Genomic DNA, 18,069 nt, shown 5'->3' on the forward strand with positions numbered 1-18,069 from the left:
AAACCACGAGGGAGCTGAACTCTCTCTTTCCTCACCCAATGTATCTCCTTGCTTCCCTTATTTCCCCATAAGAAATTAAAATCAAGCTCTCAATTTGTGAGACAATACTTCTGGAAGCTATTCACCACATGAGCTGCCATCGCAATCAAAACCATTTTTGACGAGATTGCACGAGTTCCACGAGAGGATTCTTTTGTTAGCAATTTTGTCAGCCAAGTACATAAAATTGGAGCTTTTGTTACCTCTCAAGTCTATATTTTTATAACGGTCTCATTTATCTATGTTCTAACGTTACCTTAATCTTAAGATTATGGTGATTGCTTGCTTAATTTCTGCTAATCGATTCCAGGAAGGAGCAAAAAGCAAAATAAATGAAATGATTTGACAGTATATTGGACATAATAACCAAGAATCATAGAGAGAACATACAATACAAGCTAAGGGGCTTAACTAAAATGCTAACACCCATCAGATAAAATATAAGCATGTATCTTTAGATTTTGTAAGCTCAAGAGTACAATAAAGATTTTCATTAGAATCAAAAAAGAAATTCAGTAACAGAACTACATCAAAAAGACTAGAATCAGCATTCCAGCTCCAAGCAGCAGCTTTCTCAAGCCTTCCCATTACAGCACCTATACAGCTCAACAAGTGTAACGATTCTTGGCACCCCTGTCGTGTTTCTTAGCATCATCCTGAAAGTACACATTAAGCCGTCATTTAAGCAGAAGATATACAAGAGGGATACAGAAACTGTAAAAACAGAAATACAACTTACATGAAATATGAATCCCATAGTTTCATTGTAATCAAGGAACATTTTCCACTGTTTTCCAATGCTCAGCTGTGGCAATAAAACAGAAGTTTAGATGATCCGAAAACAGATACAAAACGTCAAAACATCAACAAATGGGGGTTGACAGTGGATATTATTAGGAAATACTTAAGAATTAAAAAAAACATTAATTATTATATAATTTATATATTGTAAGTACTGAATCATTCTCAGAAGCACCCAATAAGTCTCATGATCATGAATTCTTAACGCTCAAATTTGCTGCAAATAGGAGACGCATATGTAAAAATTTGCAGAAAGTTAAAGAACAAATGTAGAGGAAACAGAGTAAGAGAAAAGAACAAAGGTAAGAAATTTAGAAAAAGATTATAAGAAATAGAATTGTTAGAAAATAATGAATGCAGCCCCAAGGAAATATTAAGAAGCCAAGAAAATAGGAAAGGAGAGATTAAGAATATGCCAATTCAATAAAATCAAACTATTAATATACAGCAAGCACAATTATGGCACGGTAAAAGGGAATTTTCCTCAATAACTATAGAACTAACTTTTAAGCCAGCACATGTGTTGTGAAAATTAAAGAGAGTATAAGGAATATATATGTGCAGCCATAGAAGCATAGACATACCTGAGCAGATTCGTTGGCAGCATTCTTGGTCCATATGGATATTTTATCTTGCCTAGCCCTAACATTGACAACTGCTCCACATATCTCATCTCCATGATCAAATTGCTCTCCAATCATCGCCAGCAGCTGGAAATCAATCACCTAGGTCAGAAGCAATATAGAAATATGCATTTTAAAAAAACTGTAACAGGTTCTCAAAGTATACCGTGTAGAGCCAGGATGTATCGGATTTTCCTCTTGGGAAGGTAACAGTCCACTTGCCCCCGTTAGCACAGATTGGATCCTCCCATTTAGGCTCAATTTTATTCTTGAAACAGTGAAAATCTGCCCCTGGCGCCAATTTGCTTGGATGGCGTATGTTGTTGTAAAGGCTGAAATGGGGAAAAAAATCATACAAACATTAGCTGATTGTTGAAGGTCATAAATTAAGAAAGGCAATGAAAAAAAAATAGCAGAATCTCCAGACTCAGAGATGTTCCAAATCTGGCAAACAAATGCAAAGATCTATGATTTTGATATATTTGCATACGTCAAACTTAGGCACAGAAAAAAGTAGCAGGAGGAATATCAGTATTCGGTAAGCATATACTTCCTCCGTTCTATTAATATTGCAACAATGGACTTTTTGCACTATTCATCACTCTTGTTTGACAATATAATATGAGTTATACGTTAAGCAAAATATAGTCAAGTGGGATCTTGTTGGATTCGTCTCATAAAATACTTTCACAATATCAACTTTTTATAATTTTTACTCTTACACAATTATAGATATTTAGCATATAAAAGGTGTTTCAGGATGCGTAATTTCCTCCTTGTTGCAATATTAACAGAACTGAGGAAGTATGCAAAAGTGCTACTATACACAACATCTAGCCAAAAGTTATTAAAAATGGTTAGAATACCCCCCTCCCCACCTCTATCTCTTTTTCCTTGAGGAATTGATTGACTCATGCACATGCCTTACAGCATAAAAAAAATATGACACAGATATATGAGGTATAGGAAGCAGACAGTATAAAGTGTAAATCACTCAAGGAACAACAAAAGGAAACATCTAGGAGTCATTCAATCATAATAAAAAGGAAAGTTCAACGTAATACAACTCCTTCACAACACATGCTATATGTTTATACAGATGAACATCTACTTCAATGCTCATTGCTGGCCATGCAAATCAGTAAAACAAGATATCAAGGAAAAGGCACAGCACCAGAATATTTCAAGTATTAAAATGGCTTCAGGATGTAAATATTTACAGCATGAAGGTCACAACTCACATTAATGTTATGAGATGCACACCAGCTCCGTTTTTAGCTACTACTTAAATGAATTTGGTACTCGTATAGTCCAACAAGAAAGTCTCTAGCTCTGACTTAAGTGAAATCGCATTCAGGATATATCTTAATCATATAATTAGAAATAATAAACTTTAATTTCTACAACATGTTCAAATTGCTGCTAACTCTTGTTTTCATTCTAAAAAAAATTTCAAACAAAAGTTCAGATTTCTCAATATCAATCTAATATGCCACATGCCGATAGTAAAGACATAAGACAATTCTTTATAACCTATGACATGAACCACTTTGCAAATTAACACTATTTAACCTCTATTACTTCATCCACCCCCTGTATTTAAAAGGTATGAGTTGCGCACTTTGATGAGCAAAAAGTAATATAGGAACATCAGTAATATTGATATCAGAAACGGAATATTCATCAACAGCCACAATTCAATGAATAATTCCTAAGTAGTGTCACTTTAAAGGTCCGATAGACCCATGATATGGTCTTGCAAGTAAATTCAAAAACCCGGTAACGAATGGTTCTTCACCATTACCGGTAAGCAAATTCAATCTGTATGAAATACCTAAAGCCTTCTCTTCCCTCCTCTTCTCTCCACCCCCCCCCCCCTCTTTCCAAATATTATCATCATCTTACAGGAAAATCCGTATATTTCGCAAGAAACCCTTATTCATCCTATCAAATACCCACAGAAATCGAGTTGTTCATAGAAACCAATCAAACCATTAACCCTAATTCACAAATTCAACACTCCCGTTTTCTTAATCAAAGCTTAATGATTAACAATTTGCTACGCTAATCAAGAAATCAACACACAAATCAAACTAAATAAAATCACCCAAAAGATTTTCAGTCACCCACATCAAATTTCTCCAAGAAAACGAAATCAAAACCCTAATTTAATCACCCACATCACAAAAAGATTGAAACAAACCAAATTCAATAAATTCACAATCAAATTAAAAAAAAATAGAAAAAGAAAGATAAAAAGAGAAACCTCCAGAATTCTTCAACAGTAGAGAAAGTGTAAATGGGTCGAATAGAGCTACCCCAAGCAGCTTGTTTGGATTTAGCAGCAGGATTATCGAACCAAAAAGTCCAAGCATTCTCAAGAGGATGAGTTGTTGCGATTGATTTGCTGGGTTTTCCGGCATTTGAGTTGTCGTCGATAATCTCGCCTTCCTCCAAATCATCATCGTCTTCTCTCTTGTCTTCAATCTCAGTTGCCGCCATTGATTTCTCAAGCTCTTCTACTGCCATAGTTTTGTTTCTCCCTCTAAAGTCTTTCAAATTTGGTGGGATTTTCGATTTTCTGAGAAAAATTTGATGATTGATTTCTGAGTTTGAAATGGAAGTGAAGAAGAAATTATGGAATTAATGGGGATTTTATAATTCTGGGAAATTAGAATTGTGAATATTGTTTTTGGGAGTGACTTAAAGATTTTTGTTAAGAATTGGGCTTGCTACCGTTTTCTTATTGTTGAGCCCAAATAAAAAAGGTGTTGAGAATTGAAACTATATGTCCTAACCGTATCACATTGAAATCGCGAAAATCTAACTTTTGAACTATCAATAATTTAGTCATAACTAAGGGTCTGTTCACATTTTCTGAACTGAGCTGAAATGAACTTATTGGAGTTGAAATGAACTAAACTGGACTAAGTTGAAATGAATATTTTATGAGAGAGGGAAATTAAGAGATGAACTGATTGGAGCTGAACTGAACTGAACTGAACTGATTGGAGCTGAGCTGAACTGAACTCAACTCAACTCAACTGAACTGAAATTAAGTAAATGTGAACAGGCCCTAAGTTAATCCCGTGTGATACACAGTTATAATAATAAAAAAATTTACCTATTTGGGTGTAGTATCATATCATACTATCGCTAATAAATAAATTCAGTCTCGCACTCAGGCCACGAGACAACGACACTTGAATTCCAGTTTTAAGTCAAGTATCGTGCCACGTAAGCCACACATAAGTATTATTGTGACATGTAAGCGAATTTTAAACAGATTTTTTTTAAAAAAAAAAAGGAGATTTAGATTTTTTAAATTTACTTTAGCGGTCTACCTCACTGACATCCAAAGCTCGAAAAGTCTGATTTGACTTGATAAATCCAACACTATCTTACGAGTTTGGGCACATAGTATGTTTGGTTCGACCTTTTTTTTTTACAAAAAACCTTTTCTAGTGTGTTCTGTTTATATTCTTAGAATTTAAATTATCTGAACTTATAAAAATGGATTGAAACGTAATTTATTAGAGTATATATGTGCTAATGCATGACAAAGACCTAAGTTTAGAAATGATTTTCATTATAGTAGGAAGTGGAAGTTTTGTGATTTATTTTGAAGAGGGAAAAACAACTCTAAAAAAAAAAAAAAAAAGAGTTTATAGTATATAAATTAAGAAAATTGGAAAGTTTTAAAGGCGTGATTGAAAATTAGATAGTTAAGACCCTAGATAATTTCAGTTTAGTAAAAATAATTTTAGTTCAATAAAAATAATTTCAGTTTAATATAATTCAGTAACAATAAAGAAGAAATATAATAGTGAATTGATAAAAATAATTTCAGTTCAGCAAAAATAAGGTGAAGAGAACGGGGCTTAACTCTTCTAGTATTCGATTGATTGATACAATCCCTCTACATTGTGTAATTGTTTATGTTTGAAATTTTATAACTATCTATTAATTATTACCAAAACAGAAGATGCTAACGTCGCCATTGGCCACGTGTTGTTTTCTTAATAAAAAAATTTCCACCTAAATGCAATGATGATCAATGTCATTTTTTTTTTTTATTCTTTTTTTTTTTTGAGCTATCACATTAAACTTTTTTGAAATTTAAATATTGGAAGCTTCTACATTACAACTAAAACTTATCAATTTATCGTAGAAAATTGAAACAATTTTAAATAGCACACTAATAAATGACCTCATACATTGAACTATGAATTAGACAACGTTGAACAGATACTATATCATAATTTTGATGAAAATAAAAAATTTTAAAATTACAAAACATACGTAATTCTTATTTATATTCATGTATAATTGCAAATTATTTTTAAAATGTACAAATTAAAAATATGTTTTATATAAACCGTGATCGCATGGGTTCTAACCTAGTTTACGATATAGAAAATCTTCCAAACTATTTCCAACTATAGTTGCCCACGGTAATGCACCGAAGGCATATTTATCATATTAAAATCAAAACTAAATGGTACAAATTTACGGTGTGCCTCCAACATGGTTTAAATATCACCGACCCACTCATCATAATTTTCACCACGAAGGTAGGTCGGAGTAGTTAAGTCTCCGGGACAGTCGTGAGGACCAAGTTAATACAGAAAGGTGTCTATGCGTGGTGGAGCTAGGAGGCGGCGGCATATCGTCACCAACCATGGTGATAGTGATATATATATAGTTTGGGTTTTTTTCAATTTTTAAATTCCTAAGCAACTGATATCACGTAGAAATCGGTAAGGACTCAAAGCTTACCCTTATTCTCATTTATTCAATCATATATAGAATACAATAGTTTCCCTAAAATACACGAGATAAAATCAAAAGATATGCTAGATATATAATTATCTTGTAACAATCAATCATCATCATCAATCAATACTATATACTAAAAGGCACACCAGCGATGACACGTGTCATCTCCTGGTGTGTCCTTAATTATTTTTTTCTTTTTAAAAAATATTTTAATCAGGGAAACAAATCATTTACAAAAATCATTTTATTTTGTACATATTCCATATTGACACGTAATACTTATTATATTTAAAATAAAAGATTTATTCGCAAATCTTTCTAATAAAAATTGGGCAATATATACCAAAAATCAATATTTTTAAATAATCAATACTATATACTAAAAGACACACCAGCGATGACACGTGTCATCTCCTGGTGTGTCCTTAATTATTTTTTTCTTTTTAAAAAATATTTTAATCAGGGAAACAAATCATTTACAAAAATCATTTTATTTTGTACATATTCCATATTGACACGTAATACTTATTATATTTAAAATAAAAGATTTATTCGCAAATCTTTCTAATAAAAATTGGGCAATATATACCAAAAATCAATATTTTTAAATAATTAGTGACCTATTTTACAATAAAGATTTTTTTCTACTTTGTTTTAGTTGTGTATTGGAAGCTACAATTAAAATTGCAAATATCAAATACTTTTATTATTTCTTGACTATTTTATGATTATAATATTTCTCAATCAATAAAAAAAAATCAACGTGCATGACACGGGATCTAACCTAGTTGTAGCCTATAATCAAGGAAACTACCTTAACCAAAGTATAGGATTATATAATAAACAACCTCCTAATATTCTTAACAATTTAATTTGTTTTTACCATGAAAAAATTGATAAAAAAAAAAAGTTATAATGATACACACACTGTCCCCCCCCCCCCCACCCCTAAAAAATGGGATGAGAATGAAGTGTTAGAAGAAATGCACACAATTAGTTTGTTAGATTTTGGAAGCTATATCAGTGCAAACTAGATTAGCCCCGTGCGATGCACAATTTATAAAAATTTCTTTGAATTAAATATATTTGATATATGTATCTCATATGAGAAAAATAAAAAAAACATAACTATTAATTGCAATGCTATTTAGATTTAAATAATTTTGAGGAAGAGCAAAAATTTAAGCAAACCATACAATATGGAGTACTCTTAATTGAGAGTAATTATATTTAGAATAGTCACTCATAAATCCATAATATTAATATAATATAAAATATGGAGTATAATATAATAACACAATTATCTTTAAAAAAAATTATAATATACTAATGTAGCATGAAAATAAGGATTTTTTTTTAAAAAAAAAAACAAAGAAGTAAAAATAAATATGAGAAAATTCAAGTTTATCTCCTAGATAAACAAAAAATGTTTATCTAGTGACAATTGGGTAATTAAATTGCTTTGGTATTTGTGCAAAAAAAAGCAGTGATTTAGTTCTCAACTTCTTGCTTCATCATCAATGACGAACAAAAGCTCATAATAAGTAATCTCAGGAGAAAAAAGAAAAGAAAAAAAAAAGGAAAAATTGCTCCCATTAATCTGAACTTTGGCTCGTCCGCCGAAAATAATCCCAACTTTAGTTTATTATCTATTGCACCAAACTTTGGGGGGTATTAATTTTCGTTGCACCCAACGGGTCATCTAACCTGATGTAGCAGGTTACCTAGTCACGTGTCAGCGTATGATTGGCGTAAAAAAATTTTTAAAAAAAAAACATAAAACAAAAAACAAAACAAGAATAAAAAACAAAAACCCCACAAACCACCCCATGCTCAGCTGCTGCCACCACATCCCCACCCCCAACCCGCCGAAAAACAAGCCCCATTCCCGAAAACCCCTCCCCTGCTGTCGGAATCCGCCGCTGAGCCTTCCCCCTCCCTCGAAACCCACCCCTTCCCTTCCCCCACCCTCGAAAACCCCTTCCCTTCCCCAAATCTCGAAATTAGCCACCGCCCAGCCACCGCTAATGAAATTAGCCACGATCGGCCGAATCGGCCGATTTTGGGTTAAACCCAACCATCCAGCCTAAAACTCGGCCGATTTCGACCATTTCGGTGGTCGTATTCACAGAGAAATAGGGGTTGCAGCGTTTTTTTGGTGGTTGTTTCAGCGGCAAATTTTAAAGGGAAAGGGGAGGGTGGTCGGGCGTTGCCGACACTAGGAGTGGGGATGCATGACTGGGCGGCGACCGACGCTCTAGGGGAAGGGGGCCTGGGCGGTGGTCGGTGCTACGGGGAAAGTGTTGGCTGGCTGGCTGGCTGTGGGTGGGTGGGTGCGGGGTGTTGGTTTTTTTTTTTTTTTAAATCTTTAAATTTATTTATTTTTAATCTTTAATTTTTTTTTTACCAATTAGGTTGCGACACATGTGCAACTAATCACAAGTCAGCAAAATTGACCTCTTCAACCGGTTGCAAGTCATTTGGGTGCAACGAAAATTAATACCCCCCAAAGTTCGGTCCAATAGATAATAAACGAAAGTTGGGATTATTTTCGGCGGCCGAGCCAAAGTTCAGATTAATGGGAGCAATTTTTCCAAAAAAAAAAAACAAAAAACAAAAAGCAAAACAAAACTTTGCTTCAATGGAGGAGGAAAGCTCACCTACCCTCTAAGGATTAACCATACCCTATATTCCTCCTTTTTTCAATTAGGGTTTTTGTTTAATTCAGCGGCGTATGGTGATGTCGATGTTGGTGTTGGAGAAGTCATTGAAATAGCTTGAAGAAGAATAAGATGATGATGAAGGTGTGGAAGGAAGAAACAGACGCTTGTAATGGAGGTGGGTGAAGGAAGGAGGAAGAAGAGATCCATGGATGTGCATAAGTAAAGTTGAGGAAGAATATGAATGATAGTGCAATTTACAAATATGTCCTTCATTTTATATAGAAATTTACAGATTTACCCCTTGATAAACATCAAATGTTTATCTAGGAGATAAACTGGGGCAAGCCCAATTAATATTGATATATATTAATGATAAGAATATGATGTCACTAACTGATTTAGACCGAAATTCTTTTTTATCAGAACTTGACATGTGTACAATTTGAAAAAAGATGATGTTAGTGGTTGTTATTTTAGTAATATTTATTATTATAGATAACTCATCACAGTAATTTTTTCACACTAATTGATGCAAAACTAATCGTTTGATATATGTTAATGGATATAATGTTTTATTTAAGAATATCAATTATTCATTTCGTATTTTTTCTTTTCATTTTGTAATTAATAATTAGAGATATTAATTGTCACATGTGTAAATAATTGACAAATGTGCATAACTAAACAATACAACGTATATGCATCCATAAGCTAAGAGAATGTCGTAGAATTATTAAGTCTTTTGGTTGTAATTTTTATTTTTCCCGTTGTTTTCGTGAAGGTAATATAGTCGCTGTAATCCCCCTTATTTTTAAATATTTTATAAATGAAATTTTATTTATTTATAATTTTTATTTGTTATTTTTCGTAATTTAATTTTAAAAGTTTCAAATTATTAATTTGGGTCAAAAATTATTTTGGTACAAATTATTTTATGAACCTTCATTCTATAATTTATTTCAATACAACTAAAGCTTAGTCTATTTCATTCATTTGACCCATTAATTTTATGAGGTCTAATCTATCTATTTACCATATAACATTCTCCCATATAAATACCTCATTAATCCCCAAAATTTTCCCACACAAAAAGGTTAGTCTTATTCTCTCCTTTGTTTTATTTATTTGTATAATTATAATTATTGATTTATGGGTTTTGATTTTATTGTTTGATATTAATTTAATTAGTATCAAATTGTATTTTGATGATTAAACTTTATAATTTCAGATTTTATAAATGTCATAATTTTCAGATTTTGTAAATTTTATAACCTAGGGTTTTTAATTATTGAAAATCATAATTTTAGGGTTTTTATGAACAATTGATTTATGGCTTTATAGAAATGATGTTTTGAAATTTTGGTGATTATAACTAATGATTAATTTAACTTAATTCCAGATTATTTTGAACATGTAAATTCATGTTTCAATTTTAAGATTTCCGTTCGTCAATATTAATCCCGTTTTAATCCCGGTCAAGTTCTGAACTCATCCGATTTTCATAAAAAAAAATGTAGAGTTTTTCATGTAGAAACAATGTTTTAAGAAAGACTCACTACCTTTAGTAGTGAGAACCATCCTCTCGTGGCCAAATTCAGCCTCTAAATATGATTTTCGGGCAGTTTTTTATTTTAACGAAGTTTTTATGCTTAAAATTTTATCCTTGAGTTTGATTTATAAAATTAATTATGTTTAAAGTTAATTAAGCATAATATATGTTTTTTATTAAAGTTTTAAGAGGGTTTAATCACCCATTAAAAAGGGAGATTATTAGGGGTTTTTAAATAATTTTCAGATTTTTATTAAACTTTAAACTTGCTGTAATTTCATGTATAAGAGTGTATTTTAAGGTTTTATGAAGAAAATTTAAAGAACTATATATAAGCCTTTAATTTTAACTAAGGGAAAGGTTTTAAAGTGTTGTTTGATTTGGATTTTGAAGGTTTTAAAGTAAGTTAGTATATATTGCTGTAAATTTGATTGATTGGGTATTGATTGAGATGTTATTGTTTGGCTTAGGAGAGGAGTTTATTGAAGGTGATTTCTAGATAGTAAAGTGGCATACCAATTCGTTTACTCAAAGGTACGTACAAGTTACGAAACCTTGCTTTTAGGTGCATGTTTAAGGACAGATCGAGAACTTAGTATCATGTATAGGGATGAATAGGTTAAATTTTTTTGTTATACATTGTGAATTTCATATGATGTGCACTATTTTATATTTCAAGTATTATTTGTGTTCTAATTATGCAAAGTGTTCTTAGAGGCAAAGTTATGTGATTGGTGTAAAGATTAATTTATTACTCATTCATGATTATGCAAACAGGATGAGTAAAAGAGGAATTCAAGTCTTATAAGACGAGGTTAAGGTTTTGGGGTGCCTTATGCACTCAATGTGTTTATACACCGAGGTAATTAAAGGGTTAAATAATAAATGTTGTTTGTCACTAATAAATCAAGAATTGAAATTGGAAACTTGCCTTGCTTGATTGAATTGTTATTGGAATATTTGTATTGTTATGCATATGAGTCATCACCAACTCTAAACCTGTAAATCACGTAAAGTGCAAGATGGATGAGCAATAAAACTCTGTATTGGTGCACATCTGAAGTAATGACAATCAGGGGTTGGGGTACATGGGGTATTAGTCGTGTACTTTTATCGAGGCCGTCTGATCTACGAGTCTCCTATTTCAAATATTTTTTGCTAAAACTAGGAGTTAGGTGAGATCTCATACTAACTACAGTCACGGAGTCGTGCCCGTGGTCGTTGGATGCTTATTGATGTTTCCGAAAGGAGGCATGGGGTTTTTCTTTTATTGATGTTCCAAATGGAGCATGGGTTATTGGACAACCTTGTCTATTGCGTAATCCAATGAATAAAAATAATGATATACCATTATTAATTAATGGAGTCTTAGTAATATAAATAATTGAGTCGTGTGTTGAGTCTATAATTTAATGATGCATGATGTTTGATTATTAGTAGCATGTTAAGGATTTCTTAATTTATTTCGCAGCTCGTATGCACTCAGCTTTGCTGATTGCGTGCTTTGTGTGTCTTTCTTTGGTCATGACCTTCGTCTTTCAATGAACCGGTGACGATCTAATTTTTGCACTTGTAATATTGGGGAGCAGATTAACCACAAGTTCTTACACATGTAGCATCCATTTCTACATGGCGGGATCTTGAGTGTAGAGTTGGTTACTTTTCTTATTTTTATTGCTATTTACTTTTAAAGTTATTTAAACTCAACTTTACTTTCATACTATTTCTATTGGTTTGAGTTTTGAATAAGGGCCTTAAGGGTTCTAAGTTGTAAGGTTTAGTTTGGTTTTGGTTATTGGTTTTGAAACTTATATATACTTGATTTAGTTTTTCCGCTGCTATTTTCTTAATAAGCCTTAACGTTTGAACACGTGGCGGTAGCACGCCAGTAATTCTCTTGAACATTGTTCAGGATCCTTACATATTTAAAGAGAGAATTATTGGGGTATTACAGTCGCCGATAAGTTAGCCAATTTAGGAGTCATTCAAGCGGAGAGGGTTAATTATTTTGAGGTTCCACCTATCGAAATACGAGACCTTCTTCGTGATGAGGATATCATAGGTGTGGCTACTTCTCGGTTTATTGTTTATTTATTTATTTATTTTTTTATGTTTTCTCGAACTCGGTCCACCTTTGCACCAAAAAAAAAGTACAAAGTAAAATAGAAAAGAAATAGATGTAACATTTTTTTTTTCTAAAACGGTTACTTAGGCCTATTCTCTTAGCTATATTGCTGATTAGAAACTAGGTTAGAGCCCGTGCGATGTACGATTTATATAAAATTTATTTTTATAAGTTGTATATATATTTTTTAAAAAATGGATAAATATAAATAAGAATAATGCACCTTGTAAAAAACATAAATACTTTTGCAATTTTAGATTTTCATCAAAATTATGATATCATACCTGCTTAACGTCGCCTAATACATATTTCAATCTAGGAGTCTATTTGTTAGTGTGCTACTTAAAATTATTTTATTTTTTAAGGATAAATTGTTAGGTTGTAGTTGTAATGTGGAAACTTCTAATATTCAACTTTAAAAATTATTAAATATGATAGCTCCACACCTGAAAAAAAATGACATCATCCTTGCATTTAAGCGGGAAAATTTTTATTATGAGAGTGACATGTGGACAATGATGACGTCAACAACTTTTTGTTTTATTAATATTTAATAGATGATATTTGGTTAACTAAATTTTTTTTTACTAATATATATATATATATATATATATATATATATATATATATATATATATATAAGGGAGTTTTTTCCCGAGTTTTTAGAGAGCCACGTATGATCTAATTTTCTTAGTGTGCTATATAGGATTTTAAATTTTAGTATTAGCCAATTAAATAAGAAATTATTAAAATATTTTATAATTAAATAATTCAAATGCCACGTAAGCAAAATTGGCGAATTAAATTTAAATTAATTTAATATAAAATATTATCTTTTGACATTAATATTGTTATCTAAATATGTAACCAATTTTAGCACATAAATTTAAAAAAATATATATAATTTAAAAAAATTCAAACAAACCGTGCATTACACGGGTTTCATCTAGTTAAAACTTAAATCTGACTAATTCTCTATTGTATTTGTTATTTATAGTAACCAATTTAAACTTAAGTTAGCTAAATTGTTTTTTTTCCTTAAACTAACTTTTGTTTATTAAACTAAAATTAGTTTCATTGAACGTAAATTATTTATCTACTTAATATTATTATTTAAATAAGGTGAAGAGAACAAATTCTTAATTTTTATTTTATTTATTTGTTTATTATTATTATTATTATTATTATTTTTTACATACAATTACAAATTTACTCAATTAATAGGGAATAAAGTAGTTTTTATTTGTATGTTTTAAAAGAAAATAGTAATTTTTATATACACTAGTTGTGAGTGTACCCGCAACGCGGGTGCCCTCTCAATTTTGCGGTAATTAATGTGGAGTTAAGAATTTCTTAATTGTTATTAGTATTATATTATATTGTCTAATTACAATGATAATGTATATAAATTAAATAACATAATGATGAAACTTTAATAATAAGATAAATAATGGTGCTAAATCTTTTGTAATAAATCATCAGTACATTGCCATTCATATTAAGGATTAACAACTGTAATGTTTTCCAATGACTTGTAATTATTCAAGCATTTAACTGATTCTTAATCTAAATCACTGAAAAAAAAATCCTAATTTAGGAATCAAAATTTATTGAATTTGTAGATAGTAGGGTAACAAAAAGTATCTAAATAAATGAAAACTTTTAAACATTGAGATTTGGCCTTTCCTTTTTTTACAATCGCAGTTTAGCAAAATGTAGTTATGTTTCCATAGAGATTGAGACTTGCTCTCTCTTTGTTACAATCCAGTTACTCAGTTCTTGTTCACCAACACTTTCAACATTATTCTTTATTTTGCATCGTTCTTTTTCCTGTGGAAGTCCCAATGTAGCATCTTTTTACCCTTGAAAACAACATATTCCCCAATTTCATCATCAGCATTGTCCTCTTTTTTCTTTATCAGTATTATCATTTCCATTTTTTACATCACCACAATCACCGCTATTCTCATTTAAGTGTTGTAGCTGAGAATTTGCACCTCTGGTATTCTGTCCCATGTGACCTTTGCGTTCATCAACATCATGTGTTCGTACTATAAGGTTCCTAGCAATACTAAGAGGTCTGTTCACAACGCTGCCCCAATGATTAAGTAATCATTTCTGCAGGACCAACCATTCCAACAATTGGCTCAATTTTTCCATTGTCTATCCAAGTCCTTCTCTTATCTTTCCCTAATTGCCAATACAACTATGCCACACACTGCTCCTGGAGCCGATGCAGTTGTGATAATAAAATTGTTGCTTCTTGTAATTTTATTACAAGTGCATCATTAATGTTAGGTAATTCTGGCACTGTAGTTGTTTGTCGCTGTCGAATGTCTTCTATATCTACAAACACAGTATCAAGATGAGATTCTAACTCCCGTATTTCTGCCTCGTGACTCATAATTTTTATCTACAATAAGTATTTTTTGAAGTCTGAAAATCAATTGAAGGAAAGGATTTGAAAGCGTTAATTAAATTTAAGAATGAATCTGTGACTTTAATAAAAAAAAAAGTTGTAAATAAAGAAAAATTAAAAGACAAATGAGACTCCTTGAACAAAGACTTGAAGTGTTAAAGTAGAACGATCAGAGAATTAAAAGGTAAACAAAGAAGAGAAATAAGTATACATGAAAAAGAAATGAAAGGTTATCAAATAAGCATTTAAAACAGGAAATTTTGTAAGGAATGAATAATTATCCGTGGTTTTCTTTGTTTGGGGAATCGACTTTACTCTTCATTATTTTGGAATTATCGATCACCAAATTAAAATTCTCGCTAAATTTGTTGATTACAATTGTCAAGGAGATAAAATATTTGCCCAACTAAACTTTTAGAATTCACATTGACCAAATATTTGGCTTCGCTACTTGTAGAATATACTTCACTAATTTCATACTGCATACAACATTCATGTAGAAATAATGTACTAAGATGTACTTTTGCAGAATGATTTTCATTTGTAAAAGTGTTCTTTATGTAAGTAGACATTTGTAGTTTAAGTTAAAATATGATTGATTAGTTATCGTATGAACTTAGACTCAACTTCATTATTTTCCAAGGATTATATTTAGAGTACAATTACTACTTATCGTATGATATCAAATAGATACAAAAAATTAAAATTATTTTAAAAGAAGAATAATTATTTAGTAGATAATATTTTTACAAATCACTTGTGTTGTAATCTATAATTCTAAATATATTAATTTAAAGGTGGATTGAACAATTATCTACAATTATCTTGAACAATTTTATACTTATTCAAAGGTGTAACCTATAATTTTTTTTTTGGGGTTTGACACATCTGTAAAACTACTACTCCGTAATATAAATCTATAATTTTGTATAATGATTTATCAAAACGTATGTATGATAATTAGCCTTTACCGTGGCTTTTGCTTTCCTCATAAACTTCTTGTGAACAGTACTTGCTACAATACTGCCTCGACTCACTCGCATGCTACAATATTAATGAATTATTTTCCATACGTCTCGCTCACAATTACATTCCCTCCAATTTCTACACTAATCACACGTTGGGATGCGATTTCTTTGGCTAATTAATGTGGAGTTAAGAATAGCCAATTTTCAGTAGATATTTTATTATCGTATAAACTTAGATTAAGGTGAGAAAGAAAACCAATAGAGCATATAAAGAGTAAATTTTTAAAAGTTGATTCAAATAAAGCTTCACATTACATGCATATAAATCAAATGTTTTTTGCAAAAGAATTCCATCACTATTATAATAGCATAGTTTCTACTAAAATAATATGTGATGCATTTGATTACAATGATAATAAAATGTGGTTATAAACTAAAGAGGTGGAGAAATTAACATGGCAGTCACCCATATTCAATCTGGATAAGTTCAGATGTTAATTAAATTGCGGGATAGTGTATACATATACAAGCTATGTTAACATCTGTTATAACTCATTAATCGAAAAGCTACATACCTGTAAGATTACAACAAGCAAATCTCATTGTGCTAATTTAGCAACTACATAAACTTAAATATTTAAAGCCGGAGCTTGTTATTGACCAAGTACAAGTGTATATGAATGTAAAGGTAGCAAATATTTTAGTGTTTAATTTACGATTCAAAATATCTTCGGGCCTTATAGAGTAGGTTTATACTTAAGGTTAGGCTCGTGTTTAGAGGGTTTTTTGTGGACTTTACATTATATGAAAGAGGAGCTATTATCGGGACGATTAAATGCGAGTAATATGAAATAAACAGCAATGTTCCTATTTATACTTTAGGAAAGTTGTAATTAGTACATCTTCAAACATTTTTTCAACTACAATGTTTGGTGGTTTGTTGCCACCATTGATTTCATCCACCATGGACCTTAGTCCTTTGGCAGAGAAATACTCAGTTTATTTACCCAAGTCCTTTTGTAGAGTGCCTCATTAAATGGAGAATTGTTCCATTTCATTCACATAAACCCGGGCAACATTCATTCAATTATTGGACTTGGGTGTTATGAAGGTGTTTAAATGTCAACATGTTTATAGCATTAATAGTTGACATCACACCTTAATAACTAATATGGAAAATAACATATATGTACTAATGTATTCATTATAGGAATACATTAGTAGAAACTATGCTACTAAATCCATATTTTAGTAGAAACTACGCTATCAATGATCAAGGTGATTGGATTGTGGAACGAAATTGTTTGTAAGTAGGTATTGTTTTGTGACTGATGATAGGTATGATAAAAGTTTGGGTATGTGGATGGGATTCTGGGTACATTTTTAAGTTAGATAATAAGAAGGTTTGGCTGTGCAAATGGGATTTTGGGAATATTTCTAAATTAGCTAATAAGAAGGAGACTCTCATTTGTGTATATTTTGGTATTTTCAGATATGTTTAGCTCTTTGTTGGTAATGTGTTAGTTGTAAGTGTAGTGGTTGATTGTTGTATTTATAGAAGAAGTATAGTGGAGGTCAGGTAGTGGTAAAAGATTCTTTATGGACAAATGGTGTTGTAAATTTTCAGAAAATTTTGCATGCTGTAATTTTTAATGGTTTAAATGCATGGTCTTGATAAGCTTGTATTCCATGATATGATATTTATATATCATTTGTGGTGCTCATTTAAAGGTTTCTGATTATATATACTTTGCTTTATCTTATTTAGATTCTTATGGTTATGTTCAGTGAGTTGTTTGAAAAAGGCTGATGTATCAATGCATTTTAAGAAAATTTCAATGATCTTGTAACATAGAAATGATGCTTAAACAGGGAGATATTATTTACACTTGTTTTTGCTTAACAGTTTTTGGAGATATTATGTATAGTTTTATTTACACTTGTTTTTGTTTCAGTTTTTGGAGATATTATGCGGTATTTCATTAATTCTCTGAGGTGCTATTTTGTCTTTTCCCCTTATTTAAAAGCTTCACAAGGGATTAATGGTAGTTGTTAATTGTAGATTAACAGTGAAAGAGGGTATAATAAACGTATTTTAGCTGT

General features: G+C 31.0%; 1 protein-coding gene across 1 annotated transcript; it reads right to left on the reverse strand.

The window, feature by feature from the left end:
* Window positions 1-368: 368 nt before the first annotated feature.
* LOC110689858 (eukaryotic translation initiation factor 4E-1-like) lies at window positions 369-4,178 on the reverse strand. Its single transcript, XM_021866694.1, has 5 exons — window positions 3,730-4,178; window positions 1,630-1,795; window positions 1,425-1,550; window positions 779-844; window positions 369-695 (listed from the first exon to the last, which is right to left on the reverse strand). Exons 1-5 carry the CDS (start codon window positions 3,990-3,992, stop codon window positions 645-647), a joined length of 672 nt encoding a protein of 223 aa, XP_021722386.1. The 5' UTR covers window positions 3,993-4,178; the 3' UTR covers window positions 369-644.
* Window positions 4,179-18,069: the final 13,891 nt, after the last annotated feature.

Source organism: Chenopodium quinoa, unplaced genomic scaffold (genome assembly GCF_001683475.1).
Source record: "Chenopodium quinoa cultivar QQ74 unplaced genomic scaffold, ASM168347v1, whole genome shotgun sequence".
Lineage (NCBI taxonomy): Eukaryota > Viridiplantae > Streptophyta > Magnoliopsida > Caryophyllales > Amaranthaceae > Chenopodium > Chenopodium quinoa.

Bases quoted from the DNA above. Each gene is read 5' to 3' on its own strand.
- LOC110689858 (XM_021866694.1), bottom strand. From the start codon at position 3,992: ATGGCAGTAGAAGAGCTTGAGAAATCAATGGCGGCAACTGAGATTGAA. The intron at 1,796-3,729 runs GTTTCTCTTTTT...TCCCCATTTCAG, and splicing joins ACTGTTGAAGAATTCTGGAG to CCTTTACAACAACATACGCC. The intron at 696-778 runs GTAAGTTGTATT...GTGTACTTTCAG, and splicing joins CTATGGGATTCATATTTCAT to GATGATGCTAAGAAACACGA.